At 41.6% G+C, this 16560-nt stretch overlaps 1 protein-coding gene across 2 annotated transcripts in view; it reads left to right on the forward strand.

Annotated features, from left to right (window-relative positions):
- Positions 1 to 14741, forward strand: part of ezrb (ezrin b) — a 30715-nt gene extending 15974 nt beyond the window's left edge. For both annotated transcript variants that reach the window (XM_035617674.2, XM_035617675.2), the window contains exons 5-14: positions 1622 to 1896; positions 2952 to 3035; positions 3190 to 3336; positions 6858 to 6954; positions 7566 to 7729; positions 9327 to 9457; positions 10263 to 10423; positions 11788 to 11880; positions 12011 to 12250; positions 13110 to 14741. In XM_035617674.2, the coding sequence (XP_035473567.1) occupies positions 1622 to 1896; positions 2952 to 3035; positions 3190 to 3336; positions 6858 to 6954; positions 7566 to 7729; positions 9327 to 9457; positions 10263 to 10423; positions 11788 to 11880; positions 12011 to 12250; positions 13110 to 13274 (1557 nt within the window). In that variant the 3' untranslated portion in view covers positions 13275 to 14741. The remainder of the gene's footprint in view (positions 1 to 1621; positions 1897 to 2951; positions 3036 to 3189; positions 3337 to 6857; positions 6955 to 7565; positions 7730 to 9326; positions 9458 to 10262; positions 10424 to 11787; positions 11881 to 12010; positions 12251 to 13109) is intronic.
- The last annotated feature ends 1819 nt before the right edge of the window (positions 14742 to 16560 follow it).

The raw sequence follows: 16560 nt of genomic DNA on the forward strand, positions 1-16560 counted from the left end.
TTTCTGAACTGTACCAGCAATTGCTCAGAATGAAATGTGATGGGTTAAATTTGTTGGCTTCCTCAATGGAGCCTATTTAGATTCAAAGCTTTAAGTCTCAACACTAATGCAAAAGGAACTTACCAAGTCCCAGCCTCTCAGTTGTGAGGATTTACTGCTTTTCTCTCTTTTCCAATATGATAGAAAACCAAATGTATGTTGGCTTTTGGGTTTTGGTCAGACATATCAAGCAATCTGAAGAACCCACGTGCTTTATGGACGAAACATAAACTGATCAATCAAGAAAGGATTAGGGTTGAGGTGTGGAGACGGCCCCTTCTTCCATTCCCATCTTAGGGTACATTAACAGCCACTGGCAAAACGCACCTGAATCTCTGACCTACCAACTGTCAGTGGTAGGAATGCATTGTGGGTAATATAGGTGCAAGGTTTTGACATGGAAGCGGAATGTGGGGATTTACAAAGATTATATCTTTGGTTTTGCTGCACTGATTTTGATCTGGTTCTTTTTTTTACTGTTATGTTACTGTTTGACAAGCACTAAATCCGTGGAGTGCTTGTAATATATATACATACAGACGTTATGTGTATATGTGTATATATATAAACACCTGACAGTACTGGCTCTAATATTGCAGCATTGACCACCAATGATTGAGGCTGACATTTCCTGATGAATGTCCTTCTGATTGAAGGAAATGTAGTTAACCATGTCAAACCACATCTAGAGTCTAAATCTATGTAGAGAAACTTCCAAATTGTAATTTATGATGATAAACGAGTGTCTATCGCACACAGAGAGAAAAGCTCATGCTTGCCTCAGTCAGCAGCAGTGAACTGTACCCGGTGTGCTGACACTGCGCGGCAGCTCATCGGCACAAAGCTCAAACTGGAATATTCCCATGTTGTGTACGGAGCCATTCTCTCCATCAAGACCGCTCGGTTCCTGTTTTGAAATGACAGGAAGAGAGGCTCATTGTGTAAACTCATACAGTAGCTGCGAGTTATTGGAGTGTATTTCCACAGAATGAAAACGGTAGATCCCTTTTTGTAAATGACAGGGTGCCCTTTAAACTGCGGAGGCAGTAATACTTATATACTGACGGTGATTCTTCATTAGCCACTAATACAATGAACCGGTTCACATAGAGGACATGATGATACTCAATTAACGTCATTGTGACTCTCAGCTGGACTTTGGCTCTCAAACAAAGGAATAGTGTGAGAGCAGTTTTAGGAAATACACTTGTTGCATACATTTCCAAGAGTTAGATGAGAAGAGCGAGGCGACTGCCCCATGTCCCATCACTTGTGGAGCTTTGGAGCCAACACCTGGTTAGCTCAGCTGAGCATATATAGACTGGAAACGAGGGCAAACGGCTAGCCTGTCGCTGTCCGATGGGAACTCTTGCCAAACAGCCGTCTGATACTTCAAGAAGTCGTTGTTGCGTCTGGCCAAGAAATAGTTCAATGCTTGATACAGAAACTTGTTTTTGTACTGATTAAACAAACGAGACGTAATGTGTTATAATGCCAGGCTAGCCTTTTTCTCCTCACTTCATCCATTTAATGTCTATCTTTTCCTTCGATCATCTCAATTGTGCTTTCATTTCATCTCCAGGTGTCGTCCCAGGACGTGAAGAAGGAGAACCCGCTCCAGTTTAAGTTCCGGGCCAAGTTCTTCCCCGAGGACGTGTCGGAGGAGCTGATCCAGGACATCACGCAGAAGCTGTTCTTCCTGCAGGTGAAGGAGGGAATCCTGAGCGACGAGGTCTACTGCCCGCCAGAGACTGCCGTGCTGCTGGCCTCCTACTCTGTCCAGGCCAAGTTCGGAGACTACAACAAAGAAGTCCACCGGCCTGGATACCTGCTGTCGGAACGCCTGCTGCCACACAGGTTCAGGAACATGAATCAAACATTGCCCTTGTCACATCTAGATCAAAAGGCAAAGTGCCATGTAGCAATATACCTATCAGCCTGAAGCCACTGGGTTTGGCAGAAGATCATTTTGTTTTGTTGCGGTTGAATAAGTAAAATCTTACCGTCATCCCCACCCTGCAGAAAAACAAAATAGGGAATGACATTTGTGTCTGCCATGTATTTAGAGGATGTCCCTTTGTATTAAGTTGCTTATATAGTTTTTAAGGCATTCATACATATATTGAAATCTAGAGCATCGTGAGTGGGCCATGGTAAGATTTGAAAGAATTTGTACATAATATCTGAGTTTTGTCGAGGACTGGTATCCACTCCGTTCATCCCCAGTAGAGGAAGGGCTTTTCCCCACGGTGATGCTTTGAGTTTGTTGCGGAGAGTCTCGACCTGTATCTTTGGAGTGGAAAGGATTGTACCTGTAGGAACATGCACTTTAATGAGTTAATGTGTCTGAATTTATCAAAATGTGGACGGGACTGCTCCCATTTGGACTGTTGACAGTCCCGAGGGCGTCACCACCTCCAGCCTGACTGTTGATTGGCACTGCACAAATTGAAATCCTAAAGATGTAAGCTGATGTACTTAAGGCGACACGTAATTGCTTGTGGTTATTTGTTTAGATTGGCTGTCAGCGTTAAATCACTGTACATCAGCCAGGACAACCTTTGTACACCACTATGTGAGCTGTCGCTGACGAGATTAAGACATCTTAGTTTCGCTGTCTTGTTGGCATTATTGTCATTGTCTTGAGCACATTCCTGTGCATGTAGATTCAACAGGCACAAAAAACATGTTAATCTTAACACAATATTACAGTGCTCTGGTAGGTTTCCAGTGTCACACCCCTATTATACTCTTCCTTCCACTGTGGTGCACGAGAAGTAGCCAAAACACAAAACTAGTGCAGACAAGGAAAACACTGCAAACACACCAAAGCCAAAGATATCAGATTTGCAGATTGTTTTCTTTGTCATGGTCTAGCTGATCTTAGTTGTTTTTTTCTCTTCTCTGTGTAGAGTCATGGAGCAGCACAAGTTATCCAGAGAACAGTGGGAGGAGAGGATCCAGGTTTGGCACGAGGAGCACCGTGGGATGTTGAAGTAAGTGTGTGTGTTTTTTATCTTGTGTCACTCATTACGTTAGCCCGCTGTACAGTCACATTATCAAATATATCATGATAGTCTTTAATCCCGCAGTACGTGTAGGAGTTGAGTAGATTCACCGTGCCACTTGTCTCCTTTTGTGTCCGTGCAGGGAGGACGCGATGCTCGAGTACCTGAAGATCGCCCAGGACCTGGAAATGTACGGAGTCAACTACTTTGACATTAAGAATAAGAAGGGAACAGAGCTGTGGCTGGGGGTGGATGCCCTAGGACTCAACATTTACGAGAAGGAAGACAAGTAAGTGACACAGAACTGAACTGGCTGGGCCACGTCCCTGTCTGCACTCAATCACTGTTCCTGTGTCGCAGCCGATGGTCTGACAGGAAAAACAGTGAAGGACAAATGGATATAATCTTTCAGATCTCTGAAGACAGAATCAAATATTCAGACTCAGTAGTTTGCTTAAATCATTCAAACTAAAATCTATCTTGAGGTTTTTAAGTTTTTGCAAGTTAATTAATCGTGTAATATGGTTTATTATTTTTGGCACTGCTACATATTATTGTCATTATTTCTTAGGGCGTATTTTGTTCACACCTCTGCTTATATTATTGTGACAAACACAACTGCGAACAGTGCTGAATTTGAATAAACTACCTCATAAAGCACAATGCTATATGCTTGCATGCCATTCATACTAGAGATTGTTTACATAAAGTCCGTGCCATACATTTGAAAACATTCATTTAATTTTTTTTCGTGGTTTGTTTGCTTTGTTGGTTTCAGTTCCCCTTTTTTCTAATTTTAAGCCATTTCTACGAAACCAAGAAGCACTTGCTGAGGTCCACGTCTGTAGCTACTACTGTTTATTTAACAGAAGTTGTCAGAAAGAAACAAATATTCTTTTTTGTATTTGTTATCTTTTTTTTTATTTGTTTGGCCTTGCGGTCAAATCAAAACCTACTTTTTGAGACCAGGCCGGGTGTTTACGAGCATCCAGCCCAGTCTGGCTCTGTGTGATTGTGTACAGGACAACACAGTTTGGGAGGTAATCACCCTCTTTATATGGTGAAATGAGTTCTGACGTCTCCCGTGGCCGGTGGCCGGGTCTGTGGGGGGTTACTGGAGTGAAGTACACTGTGTCAAAGGAACATTAGCCCTTCAGTCAGTGACCCTGTGCCCTGGGTGCGTTCTGTCGTTCACAACCAGATTGCAACTCTTCCCACGTTCAAGTGGCTGCACTGTTTCTGCTTTCATGCCAACTTCTACTGAAAGCAGTTTGCTCCACTTTGTCTGCAGTAGTGGAAGAAATGAATGCGGCCAGTCGGTGGCCTGGGTAATGACGAGTCGGGGGTTTAGCGAATCAGTTGAGGCCTCTAATTTAACCTATACAGGAAGATTATATGTCCTACATAGGTTGTAAATCTAAATTATTTAATTACCCTAAGCGCTATTGTGTTAGAGTCAACGTAATCTATCGTGTGGCCTAACTCCACTGTGGCGTTAAACCCCCGAGACGAGTGAGAAACACACAAGGTTCCTCTGTCCCGGAGTGACTCTGTCTCTTTATGTGCTCCCTGGGATCAGCAAAGACGTGCCTCTCCTCCACGGTGCCCTCTGCAGTAACCATGACTACGCCAACTGGTTTTTCAAGCTGCGCAGCACTTAAGAATGCGAGGCTAACCTACAACACTGCCTCTCCAATGAGGGCAGCCGGCCCACAATGCAGCAGTGCAGCCGAGGCTTCACCAAGGCACAGTCTGCTGCTGGCTTTAACTCCTTACGCTCCTTATGCTGCTCCACTAAACCCGACGCCGTTCGTTCTATAGGACAGAGTTTCATAGAGAGAGTTTGCAAGAGACACATGCAAAATGCAGCATTTCCCACACCAGATTAACTTGTTCAAATGTTGAATACATGAAATGTATCTATTAAAATGGTGTATTTGCAAACTATATTTAGTTTGCAAATAGAAAAACTAACTAAATAGTTAGTTTTTCTATTTTACGCTGACTTGGTGAAACGATTAGTTGACTAATATTTTGGTAGAGTAAAAAAAAATAAAGAATAATTGCACAAGTAATTGAAATGATCATTAGTTTCAGGTCCAAAGTCATACATTGTCTGCTGGATTTGCTGCTTTTCTCGTTTAAAAAATAAATAAATATTGTAAAATGACTCATTTACAGTTGTTAGACTGTTAATCAACAATTGACAAAACAAGCAATTTGTCATATTGCCTCCTTGGAAATTTAAAACAACCTCCAATATTTTAGACATTTTGTAGAAGAAAATAATCAGCAGCTGAATCAATAATGGAAACAACTGTTTATTTTCAACCAAACAAAATGACAAGCAAATAGTTCATATTTTCAGGTACTGTGTTCACTGCAACAGTACCTGAATCTGAAACATACTTATTCTGCTTGGAGGTACAGTAAGAGCAATTTCTTTTTTTAATAACAGTAATTTTTATTGAACATGAATTTGAAACGCAGCTAAATAAACCACAAGACTCTTGACGGAAATATTCTTTGAATGAGATAGCATCCACATTGCTGCCTCAATTCCACAGGCGTGTGTCAGGATCGGTAATTGAGTGCAATTCCAGTTGGGCTTGTGCAGTTTCACAGTCGAGTTTCGCTGCAGATTACGACACTATCGGCTCGTCTGTGTTTGCAGTGCTAGTTTGCGTTGAGTTGAATGGGATTGGCATCCGCTCAGTTCGTGTGGCACAATAGAGCAGTGAGCCACACCCCAGATTCATCCATCGGACTTGGAATGGAGGATTTACAGAAAATCCATGTTCACCGTCGGTCTGACAGAAGTTTATTCTCTGCTGGTTGTGAATAGATAAAAGAATGTCTTGTGTGTAATTGTTTGGGGCTTGATTATGTCTACATAAAACATAAACTATCTTTATTACTACAATACTATAATCTAATGTGTATTTCTCGATAAATCCTTTTATAACATGCTAAAAAACAGTAAAATATATGCAATCAAAACATTTTTTGGGGCCCACAGTGATGTTTTCAGTGTAATTATTTTGTTTGATTAACAAACAAAGTAATAATAATAATAATGTATTGTTGTGTTCAACAAAGAAAAGCCGTAAAATCCCCTAAGTTTAGAAGTGAAACCAGATACTCTAATAATAGGTAAGAATATTAAGAACAAAGTTTATTTGGTATTGAACCTTTTCGATATACGATGCAGCTGGAAGTGTTTAACATCAAAGTGTATTAAAACAAAAAAAAATAAAAGCCAGCAAGCTGCATTTAAATAGAATAGAACAGGGAAGCATAATGGGGATAGCCTTTTAAATGAGAAAAAAAAAGATAGCGATATTAAATAGGTGAGCCCTCAGATATTTCGAAAGACTGACTTTATGATGTGTGTCTAAGTTTGGCTCTTCCTCATTCAAACCTGTCATGTTTTATGATCTCAGGCAGCGGAGGGAGAGTTCTGCTTAACACTTAGACTCATAAACCAGCAAAAAAAATCAAAATGAGATACAAAGCCGGGGTAAACATGCTAAAATGGGTGTAATACATTCTTTTACTTGCTTTCATCAGCTGCATTTCGTTCAAGCTGAAGTCTGCTCACTTATTGTTTTGGGTAATCTAATAAAAAGAGAATTTAATAGTTGAGTCATAAGAAAGAGCAAGATATGACCCAACTCATGCAATATTTCTCAAGCGAAAAAGTACTGGCACTATCACTGTGTTCACCAAGGTTTAAACATGAAACATGAATGTTTTGTAGATTATTGTGTCACAGATTAACGTTCATGTTCATGTGTTCACTTTCCTCAGATTGACCCCAAAGATTGGCTTCCCCTGGAGCGAGATCAGAAACATTTCCTTCAATGACAAGAAATTCATCATCAAGCCCATTGACAAAAAATCTCCGGTGAGTAAGAACTCAACGGGCATCAGATATTTACTTTGGCTGACATTTCTAAATCTGAAAACACCGCCCCGTCTTTTACAGTTTAGCAGTTCTTGTTCCTCTTTAGGTAGAATTACGCTTTTCAGAGCCGACCAAGTTGCAGTGAGTGTGTATTTTAAAGCTCTCTGCTTCCTCCTTAATGTGGGAATCGTGTTTCTTTGTCGTCGAGACAAGAACCGTTAAACATCTCCTGAGTCTGATCTGTCTTACAGAATAGCGAGGGCTAGTTTCCAGGTAGTTCTGTAAGTGATAGACCCCAAACACACGCACGCACGCACGCACGCACGCACACACGCACGCACACACACCCACACTAAAGTAAGTGGTATATACGTTATCTGGTTTCCTCTGGCAGCTTTACCTCTCAGGATAAGTGGAACAGTCTTGTGTTTTTTGCTGTAATCTGTACTGTATTAAAAATGATCCCCGCACCTGCCTAGAGTCACCACTTGAGTCTTTGTCCTTTATCTGCGAAGCACAATAGACCGGGCGCAGAGGGTGTACCGAGCCCGGTGTTCACCTTTATCGCTGTCCGTCTCACTCTCCTTCGTTTCTTCTCCAAATTTTTGCAGGACTTTGTGTTTTATGCCCCGAGACTGCGCATAAACAAGCGCATCCTGCAGCTGTGCATGGGCAACCACGAGCTGTACATGCGCCGCCGCAAGCCAGACACGATCGAGGTGCAGCAGATGAAGGCGCAGGCCCGGGAGGAGAAGCAACAGAAGCAGATGGAGAGGTACGCACAGTATCTGGAGAGAACACAAAATATGTCATGAAAAAAATATGATTTGAGTCACTTGCTGTTTTATCTTCCTCAAATTTGATAGGTTTTTGATGAGAGCCATGGCGATAAGTTTTGTGATTTTACCTAATTTAACTTTATTTCAGTCAAAATATGCATATAAATACACTTATAATGCCACAAAGTAACGAGTAAATTTCAAAATCAATAATATATCGGTATTGGAAAATGTATTAATATTGTGATGTGATTTTAACCATGTTGTCCAGCAGTGATTTAAGTATGATTTGGTGTACAGTTAATATAGGTCTCGACATGGGCAGCATATTTTTATTTCTGTAAATACACAGCTTTTTTGATGCAATGGTCCGATCCATTTAATAGAGTAAGTCCAGCAGAGCACTTGGTGAATACTTTGACCTCGTTCTTTTGACTGAAACAACGAGATTGTCAACTGCAGCAGCTCGACATGTAAAGTGAAACTACCGTTCATTGGCTAATAATGCTGCATTCCTGTTTTTCAAGTGTGTGAAATATACTTCCTGAATTGCCCGAACTGAAAGTGAATAGGTGTGAACCCTGGTCTCAGCCACAGCTGTCGGCCCCCACTGTCTGTCCCACACAGCTGTTCAAACACGGTGATGTAATGGCGAGCAGACGACACAGTAAATACCAGGGGGAGAGCCATTAGATCTCCAGGCCCCAGCGACAGAGTTCGGGATCACACACACAGGAGCTCTCAGTGGTTCAGTGTCTTTGAAAGAGACCGGAGCCGGTGTCCAGACACAGAAAGTCCCTCGTCCGAGTATAATTAAACTCTCGGGGAGATTTCAAGTTGTTGCTGCAGCACAAAGTGTTAAAATGAAACTGTGGAAAAACTGAAGCACAAACTTTTAGTCCAATACATGCAATGGATATAGTAATAATAAAAGGAATAATAAGGAGGTTTGTGAGGCAATGGGGCAAAGTGCTGTAAATAAAAAAGGGTCTAAGACGAGAGAAAAACAAAAGTGAAAATCATTGATGATTTTAAGCCTTGATTCAGAAGAACTCGGAGCAGGTCGGAGCAACAGAGGAGATATGGGAGATGTGTATTTTGCCGTGTGCATACTGTACAGTGTAGCGAAACAACCTGAGCAACGAATAATGACAAAACAAATCAACATTCAAACCCTCTCCACTTATCTCTATCCAAAGTAAATAGGAAGTGAGGATTTAAACACATGGGCATCATATTTTTATTGTAGTGTTCTTTATTTTTTTTTTGCAAGATTCCATCCAAGGGAGAATATTAGCGCTTTGATGGTTTTCTGATTGATGCAATATTCGACCCAATCAACAAAAAAATGGTTCAATTCAGCAAGTTGAGAAATCATTGACTAATCATTTACGCAAAGCGTCTTGATTGGCAGATGCAAAGTCAGTGGTACAGTGGTAACAGAGCAGCTCGAGCGTGTGCTGAATCTCACCGTGTGTGTGTGTGTGTGTGTGTGTGTGTGTGTGTGTGTGTGTGGAATCACTGACCATTGTCCGTCGGCGGTAACTGTACATCACCTCTTTGTGGGCTCACTCCGCGGTGTCTTATCTGCAGGGCCCAGCTGGAGAACGAGAAGAAGAAGCGGGAGGCCATCGAGAGAGAGAAGGAGCAGATGGAGCAAGAGAAGCAGGCTCTGGTGATGAGGCTCTACCAGTTTGAGGAGAAGACCAAGAAGGCGGAGAAAGGTGAGGCGGGGGGAAGGGGGACGCCGCACAAAAGGGACCATCGGAGGCTCATCCATCACTTTGACCTGAGATTAGAAAGTGTGTGTGTGTGTAAATGATTAGAACGTGTGTCATCATGTGGGAAGATGAATGCTATGGTCAGGACAGGTTGTGTATCCAGGCAGCTTGTTTTGTAAACAGTCTGGAGTTTAAATGTGAGATTAAATAATCCCACAACTGTTAATTTACTTCAGCACTGATGTAATCTTTGAAAAAGATGTAAAAGTTCTGATCAGTATTTTCAGTCATTTTCTTTTCTTATTTCGATTGCTTCAGTATTTTCTAGATTTCATAAGAGCGTTAAACATGAATGCTACTGTTAGCAATTATCACACAGTTTGTCGTTATTAATCAATCTATTGTAATTCAAAGTAAATATGCTAAATATGCATAAAACAGACGAGTCTGATAATACAAAAAAAGGAGGCAAGCATGTGGATTCCCAGAAAGTTAGACCGTTTATTAATTATATATGAATACAGTGGTTCAGTTGCATAAAGAAAATACGAACAAACCTAGATTTTGCTTCGGTATATTGTCTATAAAGACTAAGCAAGGATCTAGAACCAGTGCTAGATATACTATTATCTGAAATATGGTTCATTGTTGGTCAGATAAAACAATAATTTTTTGAAGACTTTGGGACAATTTTCCAAAATGTTTCCAACATTTTACATGATTAATTGAGATCATCGTTAGGATACCGGTGAATAAACATTAATCAGCTTAGTATCTGTCTCATGTATGTCTGCTTTCTGTGTCGTAGATCTGCAGGACCAGGTCCAGAGAGCCGGCATGCTGGAGCAGGAGCGGAGGAGAGCCGAGGAGGAGGCGGCTCGCCTGGAGACCGAGCGCCAGGCCGCCCTCCTGGCTAAAGAGGAGCTCGCCCGCCAGGCCGAGGACCAGAAGAAGAGTCAGGAGCAGCTGGTCAGTGGCTTTATCAACACACATCAATGCACACACTTCAACCAGTCACTTTGACTACTTCAATCTCCAGCTGGAGCTATAGGATAAAAAAACTTGCAGATTCATCTACAAAATGTAGGTGTCTCCGCACTCTGCAGGGTGGTGTGTTCAGCTGTGCCGGGCCACTGTAGCTCCAAAACCAGTTAGTGGCATCTAGCTGGACCCCCCCCCCCCCCTCCCCTCCATTACTTCAGTCTAACACCCCCCCTCCTCTTCACCCCGAGCTGCTCGGGTGTGGACCACCCACAGCAGTGTGTGCTTTCACTTTTAACAGTCGTGACAGTAAAGCCGGTTCCTTTGACACATTCAGACGCTGCCAGTCGAACACCAGCACCAGTTTTTTTGTTTTTTTTTTGTTGGACGGACACCTGCTGCGACGCCTTTTATACTTAAACCCCACTAAGAAGCTTGTGCAGTGGATTAACGTCCACTGATTGTGATAAAAATAAAATAGAATAAAAAAGATCAGGGAGTCAGTTTTATCAGCATGTTTTAAATGTTGGAAAGCACAGACAGTAACTGATTAACAATGGTGTCCCTGTATTTTCACTGGGAGACCAGTTCTGCAGCTGAACGCCAGAAAAGCATATTCCCATCGTTGTGCTTCGTCTGAGCGTATTAAAAGTCAATAATGCTTTTTAAAGCTAAGATCACCGTACTATAGAATCAACAATTATTTTAAGCAATCATTTTAAGCATTTGAAAATGATATTCACTGGAAACTTTTGACAGTGATAGTTTTGATCAGCCAAGAAATGTCTATAAACCTATTAGCTTTTTAGTCACAATCCTGAATGACAGAAATGTATTTTAAGATTGCAGTTAAAAAAAAAAAAAAACTACATCAACCACATGAAGCTTGCTGTTTTAAACATGGGTTTATGAATAATTTGAATACTTGTGCATCCATTTTAGCAACACCTGTAGATTTCAGCTCCTCATACTTCCTTTTTTTTTTAACATGATGACGTGTTTTCCTTATTTATAAGTTATTTTGCTGGGGGAATAAATTAATAAACTCTTGTCAGGATAAGAATAATCTTTAATGGCGAAACGTATTTATGAATGTAAGTAAATTCACTTTGGCTTTCTAGTATCTCTGTGATTACATGTAAGATGTGTTATCAGTTCAGGGTTTTTGTGAGGCATCTGAAAATGCATATCTGCCATAAACAGCTCATGCCAATAGAATATCTGTTCTTGTCTTGACACAGTAAAAACGCATTTTATTTTCTCTGTCATTATGAAGATGACGTCTTTATCCACGTGTGTGTATTAAAACTGAACTCTTTGATAAGCGTGTTCCCCTCGTTGTTCTGCATCAGGCCGCGGAGCTGGCAGAGCACACAGCCAAGATCACCATGCTGGAGGAGGCCAAGAGACGCAAGGAGGAGGAGGCCGACACATGGCAGCTCAAGGTGAGAGCTTGAACTGGGAACTTTGACCTAAATCGGTTCAGATTCTTTCTCTGCTCTCACAAGTTTCTGTCTGGAGGGGAGCTAGTGTCATTGTGGCCCAGAACATGTCTGACTTCCTCTGTCTCCCCAGGCCATGGAGGCCCAGGACGACCTGATCAAGACCAAAGAGGAGCTGCACATGGTGATGACGGTGCCGCCGCCGCCGCCCCCTCCTCCCGTGTACGACCACCTGGACGACAACAGCGACAGCGAGGAGAACGCCAGCATGAACAGCGCCGACCTGCAGATGGAAGGCATCAACGACCACCGCATGGAGGAGGATCGCCTGACCGAGGCGGAGAAGAACGAGCGCGTCCAGACGCAGCTGAAGGTGAGATATCCGAGAGAGAAAGACGGAGACAGTGTCTGTCCACCATTTTATTCATATTCTCACCATATTGTGAAAATAAAGTGTCCACGGCACTACTTTCTACTCATAATCCTACATTTTGTAAATGCAAATCTTGCATTGATTTGTGAAGATGCAAATTTATTTATGATCCACAAGTGTCCACAATCTCATTTCATTCCTGTCTTTGAGATGCTCCGATTGTGATACCTGGACTATCAGCCGATACCGAGTACCGATCCGATACCAGTGCAATTTTTAAAAAGAATCACAACTTATAAAACCTATTTTAACAACTGTATTCTGCCCTGTATGGAAGTGATGATCGCTATCGTTGTTGTTCGGCCTGTTTGAGGTTTAAACCCTTTGAGGAAAACAGATTTTTTTCAGAGGAATGAATGTCATAGAACTTGTTTTATTATCTAGTTTGACAGTCATAACTAAAAAAAAGAAGGGTTGAGGTGTATTTATACTGTCACTCACTTTTTCACAGTGAGAGTATAAATACTCTACATGACGCCCATTTTCCTTTTGGGACTTTCCAGCGTGAAATGTTAGTAGCTATCGCTACACTACCGGAAATCACTCTGCCACTCTACGAAAAGTATTTGTAGAAAGGTAGAAGAAGGGATTTCCGGGAAAAGAAAAATGTGGTTTTAGTGTAACTGTATCAGATCGGTACATTGGATTTGCGTACGCGCCGATGCCCGGCTGAGTTTTCGGAGGCGTTTTCATTACTGCTATCGGAATCTGCGAGAATGTTACAAGCAGTACTAGTATTGTTCTTGTTTTTTTTTCCGTCCCCTTATTCCATGCCACCTCTCTCCTCCTCTGCCCCCAGGCCCTGACCTCAGAGCTGGCTCAGGCACGTGACGAATCCAAGAACACCCAGAACGACCTGCTCCACAGCGAGAACGTGCGAGCCGGCCGAGACAAGTACAAAACCCTGCGACAGATCAGGTCGGGCAACACCAAGCAGAGGATCGACGAGTTCGAGGCCTTATAAGAAGCCCCCCACCCCCGGGCGCGTACCCTTTCTGAATGGTCACTACATCTTTTGCTCCTGGGTTGACACGTACATCGACACACACACGCTCATACGACTCACACACACATACACAGACACACACACACACACACACGCACACACACACGCGCACACACACACACACACACACACACACACACACACGACTCAACTGGAGCAGAAGCATCACTTGCAGAGAGAGATGAACTCCTGTTGTAACTTTGTCGGGCTTTGCGAATCCTTTGAAGACAACTTAGTGCCAAAAACCTCCTCTCTCCTTAGTGTCTCGTATCTTATTTGTGTATTTTGATTGTGTCGTTTGATCCGTTCAGACCAAATCATCATTGTTTTTAAGCAGACCTGTGTTGAAGTAGCGGGAAATAGCCAAATTTTATTATTATTAATAGTATTATTATTATTATTATTATCATTATTATTATTTCATAACGTGCACATAGGATATATGTAATCAAAGCCTGGCTTCTTCATTTTGTTGATGTCTGTCATCTGTTGTGTAGGAAGAAAAGGACAGTTTCATCCACCGCGACCACTCAGAAAGGGGAAAACAGTATAAGCAGAAAAAAAATTGTTTGTTTTTGTTTTCCATTATATTTGAACACTTCCATTTATGTTTAATATTGCTATACAGTAGTTTAAATCATGCCTAGTTTGATATTTATACTGTATATGGGACATTAAAAAGGGTATTTCATCTTGGTTTGTATATTTTTGCTATCTACTAATGATAAAGGAAACATTTAATGTGTTTCAAAGGTTTTATATATTGACCCAAAATAATAGCAGTCTTACGCTCCATATGTTTTTGTTTTTTCTTTAGATCACTAAATTAAAGAGATTTAATTGTAAATTATTATTTTTTACTGTAGGAAATATCAAGCTGCATGCCATGAAATCAGTCGAGGAGATCGCTGTGTGTCTCTCTAGGTACTTTTTGATTAAGTGATTAAGGGACACTTTTCATATAATATATTTTATTCCTGTCTGTTCTGTGTCGCGCCGCACATTTATTTTAACCCTCCAAAGTGGCCTTTCTCTCTGGCTGCCCCTCCTCGTCAGGGTCCGGTCCCAGACAGTTGGGCTTCACTTTCTTAGCCCAAGGTGCACACACTCACAAAAGAAATATAGATGTAACTTACACAAACTCCTTTCTTTTGTGTGTGTGTTAGACCTCAGACCGCTGAGGATTCAATGAGGGGTCGGGGTGAACGTTACAAAAAGATCTTTCATTCCGCAGCTTGGTCACAGAGGACGGACCCCGACAGTATGACACCGACATCTCCCGCTCTCTTCTCTCTGGACACAGAAGCACCGACTTACACTGTAATGCAAACACACGGCTCTGCTGGTTCTTTGTATACGAGCAGGATTTTATAATGAGGTGTTCAGCACATTGGCAATAAAATAAAATAAAAATCGATGATTCCACATCAGCGTGTATTTATTTTTGTACGATATAAAGTGTGTGGACAGTTTTTTGGTTTTTTTAATGGTTTGGGTTTGTCTTCTTTGTTCTAGTAATGTTTCTATGTTTCTCATAGCTGCATTAGATTAATTTTAGGATCACCGATGGGAAACCATGCTAATACATTATGTCATAATCTGCATCACTCTGCTTTGATACCTGTGGGCACCATGGATGTATTATATTTATATTATAATGTAATATGTGATAAATGATGTATTATAGGTTCTTATATTACATCCATGGTTACCAGAGAATTCCGGGTCAGTGACATCACCTCTCCTTCAAGAGGAACAGTCTTCTTCTTCTTTCATTTTCTTCGTGCAGGCGCTGTGAGAAACCAGAGACTGAACTCGTCTTTCACACGCTGCTCGGACAAGGAGACAAGAAAGGCTTCATTGTAAAGAAGGAAACGCTGAGGAGTCATTCATTCACTGAAATAAGTCAAACCACTTCCTGTGACTCATGGTTGTGGCGCCAAATTTTATTTGTCAAGAAATACTCTGTCTTTCCTGGTAATTCAGGAAAAGACACTCTGTGACCGTTTGACACATTTACAACTGATCAACAGTATATTCACGTTAAATAATTTTGATAACATCAGTCGTGAGAAGATGTACTGTAGAAGGACATTAAAGTATTTAATAAAATATTTCTCAACAGGTGTATGAACAGTTCAGAAGAGAAAGCCGTCCCTCCAACTGAAGTTTCCATGGTGACCCTGATGTGATGAAAATATAATTTTCCCCTTTTAGAGGTTATGACAAACCTTTTACATGAGTCATAAAGACAAAACAAACAAACACAAATGTTCTTCTATAGGGACCTGAGATTTTAATCATCCTTTTTTTTGTCTTAGTCAAATTATTATTTTCAGGGTTTTTTTCCCCAGTGTTTTGTTATATATTTAATTCCCACTGCCCAAATATTTAATTTCTGTCTTTTGTCTTTTGTTATAGTTTCACTCTGGCAACATGAATTATTAAATACCGGAAGCTAAAACGCTAACTTCATTATTGAATGGTGTTTGGCTGGCTGTCAATCTACGTTGGTTAACATTTTTCTCAGTGTTTTGCTACAACTGCCCCAAGAGGCCGGAAATTATTCATTGCAATTTAAAGAATATTTCTCAAGGGTCCACTTACTCGATTTCTTGCAGAGCTTTCAGCAGCATGTCACTCTATGATTGGATCAAATATTGCTCAGCTGTCATTGAGAGTCGGGGAGTGATTGTGAGTGAATCCTTTATCAATAAATATGAGTTGACAAAACAAATCATAACGAGAAATACAATAAATTAGATAAATACATTACATTTCATGTTCCTTGAAAACAGAAATTCGAACTTTCTTATTTTATATTGTAATAATTCATCCAGCTTTTACAAAATGCTCCACAGGACAAGTTGTTGATACATTGATAATCGCTTCTTTCAAAAAAAATTATATCTGCTTACAAATAAATTATAGTGTGTTGTAAACATTCATTATCTGTATTCACTGCTTTTAAGAGAGAAATTGATGGGGCTAGCAGAGGATTAGCTGAGGCAGGAGGGTCGGTCGGGGGCATGAGGGGCGGTCGGCGGTAGGAGGGGCGGTCGGGGGGCAGGAGGGGCGGTCGGGGGCAGGAGGGTCGGTCGGGGGGCAGGAGGGTGCAGGAGGGTCGGTCGGGGGGCAGGAGGGGCGGTCGGGGGCAGGAGGGGCAGTCGGGGGGCAGGAGGGTCGGTCGGGGACAGGAGGGTCGGTCGGGGGGCAGGAGGGGCAGTCGGGGGGCAGGAGGGGC

Source organism: Scophthalmus maximus, chromosome 18 (genome assembly GCF_022379125.1).
Source record: "Scophthalmus maximus strain ysfricsl-2021 chromosome 18, ASM2237912v1, whole genome shotgun sequence".
In the NCBI taxonomy this organism is placed as follows: Eukaryota; Metazoa; Chordata; class Actinopteri; order Pleuronectiformes; family Scophthalmidae; genus Scophthalmus; species Scophthalmus maximus.